The 6,266-nt window shown below is 41.0% G+C and overlaps 1 protein-coding gene across 1 annotated transcript; it reads right to left on the bottom strand.

Annotated features, from left to right (window-relative positions):
* Positions 1-2,080: 2,080 nt before the first annotated feature.
* On the bottom strand, positions 2,081-5,924 carry LOC140225627 (uncharacterized). The gene has a single exon (XM_072305175.1). It carries the CDS (start codon positions 5,245-5,247, stop codon positions 4,480-4,482), a length of 768 nt encoding a protein of 255 aa, XP_072161276.1. The 5' UTR covers positions 5,248-5,924; the 3' UTR covers positions 2,081-4,479.
* Between the last annotated feature and the right edge of the window lie 342 nt (positions 5,925-6,266).

The following is a 6,266-nucleotide window of genomic DNA, read 5'->3' as shown; positions in this document are numbered from 1 at the left end:
GGACTGCTTACCTTATTTTCCAGAACGATTTTCAGTCAAAATATTCCGGAGACAGGAAGACAAAGAAAGTGGAAGTTGTGGGTGTGGTTGACGAAAAATTCCAAGAATTTGCTACACAAATTGTTTCAGATAGTCAAGTCTTGGAAGTTTTCACCCCCCCCCCCCCCTTTTGCCAGATAAGTGTCCAAACAACGATGAGATAGGAGGAGAGAAAGGAGAAGGAATGAAACTTCACCAGCTCGGCCCATGCACTAGCGGGACTTAATGGAATAGAAGGCCATGGAAGTGTAAAAAGTGTATTTGTTCCTTGGCACTAAAAAATTGATAAATTCCTAAAAATTGCTAAAGTTAGCTAAAAAGTGAAAAAAGCTAAAAAAATAAAGACGAAACACCTATGTGTGTGAAACACCTATGAAATTATGAGCGATAGCCCGCAAGAAGTCAAGGGTCTGATTGTCTGCAAATATCTTACAAATAGCTTCAAGACGATTCGTGAGAAGGACATATTTTTTCCTCTGTGTCTGAATTTCTTTTTTAGAAACAAAGCCCTCAAATCTAACTCGAGTGAGGCCCTCTCCTTTTTTAAAAGCGCTTATAAGCTTCCATATGGTTGGATGAGCAGACATCATGAAAGAATGAAAAGCATGGTGCCACCCCTCCGAGATTTACCGTCTATTGAAATACACCAAAAATTCCGTGCGCCGAAAGCCTCCCGTGCCGAAAAGTCCGGGAACCGTCTTCAGGGATGGTGATGATTCTCCTGGCATCTTGGTGGGCAGTGTCAAACAGGTCGTCCAATTGTTTAACATAGTTATTTCGTTTAGAAACTTCAATGTCTGGAGATCTACTCTTGTTTCTTTGCCTTTTTTCCAAGTTTCATGAAGGATTTAACTTTTTCCGTACAATCATGCTCATGTTTCACTGGAATACGCGCTTTGTTCCAAAACGATAAGACATCGTCAGTTATCAGGGTTGCACTGTCATGTAAATTTAGCCCCACTTCACTAATGTTAAAAAACATAACGCGAAGAACGTCGCCATTAGACGGGAGTTACCCTTACCTGCACGCACCCCATCATGGGTTTCGAACTTTTTTTTTGGAAATTTCGAGTTTTCTAAGGTCTCTCTGGTCTAAGTATTTCAAAATTAGTGAAAAAAAATTTGTTGACTTTTTTTACCCAAAAATTTTGACAGAAAGGGGACAAACTTGAAATGAGGAATATATGAGCGTAACTGGAATAAGTAAGAAGGCAATCAAAGACTAGTCACAATGAAATAAATTCGTTTTTTTAAAAATGTAACGCTAATGGTCCTTTCCCACATGAGACTAGCAATTGTAAAATAATAATTTTGGTCAATAATTGAAAGTAATGAAAATAATCGTAACAATTACCGATAAAAAAAATAATAATAAAAAAATTATCAGACTGAACGTTTGGTTACCTCGAGGTAATGTAGTTATTTGTGTAAGAAAATTGAAACATATTTTACTACTATATCATAACCATTTGCGTCGTCCAAGCAACCGACAACCGCAAAACTGGAGATAACACCGGCAGCACCAAAACTCGAACGTATCGGAGATAAACAATAGATAATAAAACAATATTGCCAACATAACATTGCCTGGAAATATTTTTTTTCACATTCTGGACCATATCCCATTTAACCACCTGTCAAAAAATAAAAGAATCTCGACATTTTAAGGTAGGAAAATGCACAATATTTGAACCATTTTCTTACTGGTCTGACACTTAAATTTGCACTTTGGAAACAATTACGGTAACGATTCCGAGACGACTAGGGTAATATTTAACTTGTGTTTTATGATACATAAAATTACGATATAAAAGATTTTACATTGTAATTTTAAGTATCCTTTTTCCTCATGTTAACTCAATCTTGACTGATTTTTTGCGCTCACTAAAGTGGAGCGAGAGTTCATTTGAAGTGATAAAAAAATTAGTAACCATCACGGCTCAGACCCGTATCTCCTTCACGCCCCGGACGCGTACCCCCCCTCCCTGCCTACGGCCCAGCCCCGTACTAGCATTTAGTTAGAGCTTAGATCTGTGTATGCATAAGTGTGAAACTCATCGCAAATGAAATAGTGAATAAAAATGTAAATATGTGTCAATGAATAACTACATGGTTGGTAACAGTATGTCGCGCCAAAACGTCCATGAATAATTATTTATAAAGGTGGTCAGTGTAATTGACCACTGAGCAGGTAAGGGTTTTAACCACCGGTAATGTGGGTAGTAACTACCGATGAAGTCCACAGACGTGTCCTTGCGAGCGAACGAGGCACCAAGCTCAGAAGGAGGGACATTTTCCTGAGCTTACAGAATTTTCAGCTATTTCGCTATTCAAGAGGAGTCAGACTGTTGAATCGGGCTGTTAAAAGTTTGCCTGATAGCAAACAAAAATTACTCCACATTTTCCCGTCGAATGCGATTTGACTCGAGTATGCAACTTACACTCAATAGGGAAGACTTACGAGGTCGCAAGCCGATCCACGCATTTTTCGACTTTCAGCCATCGATACGTAATATTCTAATTGAAAAAGTGCATTATTCATTCAAGTTCTCGTATTAGCAGCGAAGTCCAGGACGCGGGCATTAAAGTCAAACGAGAATGCCTGCACAAAGGTGACACTGACATCTGGACGTATTTCTGCCGAGCGGAACTATGTGCGTTACGACATGAGCCCTATTATGCATACATTCTTATGGGACTCAGGGCCCAGGCCTTAATGCACATAGTTCCGCTCGGCAGAAATACGTCCATCTGATCAATGCCCGCTCGTTGCAAATACAAAGGCATTATGTGCATCATGACGTGAGTCCTGTTACGCACACATTCTTACGGGTCTCATGGCGCATGCCTTAATGCACATGGTTCTGTTGGCAGGAATACGGCCCATCTGATCAATGCCCGCTCGTTGAGAATACAAAGGGCGATTCATCACGGCAATTGAGTGCGCAGCGCCTTCAATCTGCGAATATTAATCGGCAATTAGCAGCTGCAGAATGCGATTGTGCCGTTGCACTTCGCTTTCTGCCGGTCGTTCACTCCTCCTTGTGCATTTCCTCCGTGTGCATTTGTCACGAAATCAACACTCGTATGAGGAAGAGCATTAAGGTAAGTCTGTCGTGCTAAGGAAATCGTCGGCAACGAAACATTAAATTTTGATATTTTTCGACATATTGTGATGGTCACTCACTTTTTTTCTTCTTTTTTCGCCCGATGCAAATTCGGTTGTCACTATTTACACATTTATACTATGTCCATTTCGGCTTCAGCAGAAGCCTTCATCAGGTAATTTTAAAAAACGAACAAAAAAACAAAATACAGAAGCTAAAAATTCCGCCTATTAGGATAAACATCGGATTTCATACATTGGGGGCAGAATTTGATATCAAGTGAAACTTTCCTTAGTTTGATCTTCAGCTTCTGAAATGTTCTCATTTTCTTGCTCAGTTGAATATCATTGAATTGCGATCATCAATACCATTGAAAACAATGAAGTAGTAGTAATATTGTGATGGTTTTGAAAAATGTACATGTTATTTTATTATTGGAAAAAAAAAAAAAAAATCCACAGGATACAGGACAAGTCAATGCTTTAGATCATTAAGATAGATCCAAAAAAGTACATTTCACAGCCATCTCAAGTTAGATTAGTGTACTCGCAGATTGAAGTCGATAACGCTGGCTCGGTGGTTTAAATAATATTTTTCCTGCCTCTGTTGTAATAGACGCATTAAGGAGATTGCTCTGCGACCGTGCTCTAAAAGCGATTATTGAATGAGAGGTAAACAATACGTTGCGTCACAAAATCGATTAAATTTCGCGGGAAAATCCGCGGCTAAGGTTGTCGCAGCTCATGGCGACCCGATTAAGGGGGGGGGGGAGGCTTGTGGGGAAAGGCAGTCACATTATTGAGACAAAACATCGCGAAATTGTTTGCATAAAAATTGACCTATTTCACAACGACCAGGTGACCAAAGCAGAGCGCTTTAAAATGCGTTGCCACTTGGTCGAAAATCTGGAATTCTGTTCTTTCCTTTTTTTCATTCTCGTGTTTCATGGTTGCGGATAATGAAAGGAGCAATTCCACCGCCTCCAGTTACATGACAACTATTAGTTTTGTTGGACCATCTTCCTTAATGAGAGTATCTTCTTTTCGTTGCAATTGAATCAGTGAGAACGAAAACACACCAACTCGTCTAGGAAACTCCGATCAGGTCTATGCAAAAAGTCATGAACCTGAATGAGTGAACTAAAAAGTCAAAAGTTTTGTGGTTCTTTGAATGTTGGAAAAAGTGGCTTTTTGCCCCTTGAATCCATCATTTCGTCCCCTGAATTCATCCATCTCCTCCTTATTTTTCCCTATACTAACCTGTATGATTTTTAACCCCTTCTCTTTTTTCTCCAAGTTCCCTAATTTCCCTTTGGTATTTTTTCCCTTACAATTCATGCTCCGTAGTCTGTTCTCCTAACTATCCACTCCATCTCTCTGATCAATGACGGGCATCCATGATCGAAGACGTCGTGATCTGACCTTATTTTCTGACTATGACAACATGCGCATGTGGGGGCCGCTACTTTACATTCCGCTCTTTTGTGTCCAGGCTTTCCACACCACGAGCATAGATCTTCCTTCTCCCCGCATCTTTTCGCCGCGTGCCCTAGTTTGTGACATTTGTAGCATCTGAGTATGTCTATATGGTCCCATACCCGACATCCATTGTATGCCACATAGATTATCCCCATTTCTAGAATTTGTTGTCTGAGCTTCCCTGACACCTCTAGAATCCACGTTGCAACCTTGTCATTCCTCGTCTTCTTCTTTATTCCCCTACCTACCGCTTTCTTAAAATCTTCCCTCTCCCATCCCTGGAAGTTCTTCCGACGGATTTCCTCTATTAATTCTTCCTCGTTTATTTCTGAATCAACCCCATTAATTCGAACCATAGGCTTTTTGTCTTTTACTTCCCTCATCGTAAGTTTTCCCTCTCTGATCACTGGTATCTCTTTTAGCTTTCTATTTACTTCTTCTTCCGAACCCTTTACCGTGAGAATAGCCCCTGTCTTTGTTTTGGCTAACCCTTGAACCTTCCAACCTTGGTCCTTGATGAGGTTCTTAACTTTGTCCTTCACCTCTTTACCGTCGGGGTCGTTGACATCTTCAAGGATAATCTTGACATCATCTCTCCTTTCCTCCTGCTTATTCCTGACCATTTGACTGTAAGAGTTTTTATATTTGGTTCTCGGGGCAGGGTCCCGATTTCCTCCGCCATCTCCTTTTGCTTCCTCTCTATTTTATTTAATTGCTCTCCCGTATTTCTCATAATATCCACTACATCTTTAATCCTTCGCAACTTTTCTACTAATGTATCTATACACTACCTTCGGGGGCCGTCCATTTTATCCAACGGCTTAGCCAACCCCTTAGGAGCGCGCTAGGCCCTTGTCGCCACTTTGTTTACTTTCACTGATTCGAACTCCGATCGTACAATAATTTTCCTTAGTCCGAGTCTAGAATGTTTAAGTCAAGACGAAAAACCACGCACTTTATACTAGAGGTTTTTGGGCTCGTTAAGTTCCAAATCGCGCTCCAGACCTAATTACGAAATTTCACTTTTGGAGTTTTCGGACCGCAGACCCGGATCTTTTCTAAGTCCCGACTTATAAAGTGCGCAAACCGGACCGAAATTTTTTACAAAATAACCGTACGTTTTTCGAAAGAAAATCGTCTGAATCGCACAAAAAACATGGTTAAAAAACTTTCTCATATGCATACGGCGTTTCTTCCTTAGTACGATGGTAATATCGCTCTTGAGAGAGAGTCCCTGAGTTACAGAACAATCCCCGCGAATAATAACGACAAATTTATCCCCGCCTCGAATCGGGGGGGGGGGGGGGGCGGCGGCAAGGTTTGTATGCACATCGCGCGGTGCAGCGACAATTCAGCCCGATGCGAACCGTTCCGAGACATCGCAAGTTGTCGCTGTCGACACTGCCGCTTTTACGGCGCGCTGAGGGAAGAACATCGTAAGGGCATTCTGATGCTGCCGAATGTCCTCCGAAAAAATACGAATTTTCCGGGAAATATTCGAGGACCAAGCAAAATTAGTGATTGGATTGTCTTGCTGGAGAAAACAGTCCACACTGGGAAAAACAACACACACAATGGATCTAGATTCCAGACTCTTAAAAACATCGACAAGAAAAAAAATACTCTTGATTCAATCAGATTT

The sequence above is a fragment of the Bemisia tabaci genome, chromosome 10, assembly GCF_918797505.1.
Source record: "Bemisia tabaci chromosome 10, PGI_BMITA_v3".
Lineage (NCBI taxonomy): Eukaryota > Metazoa > Arthropoda > Insecta > Hemiptera > Aleyrodidae > Bemisia > Bemisia tabaci.
This window is presented reverse-complemented; position numbering and strand designations above follow the sequence as displayed.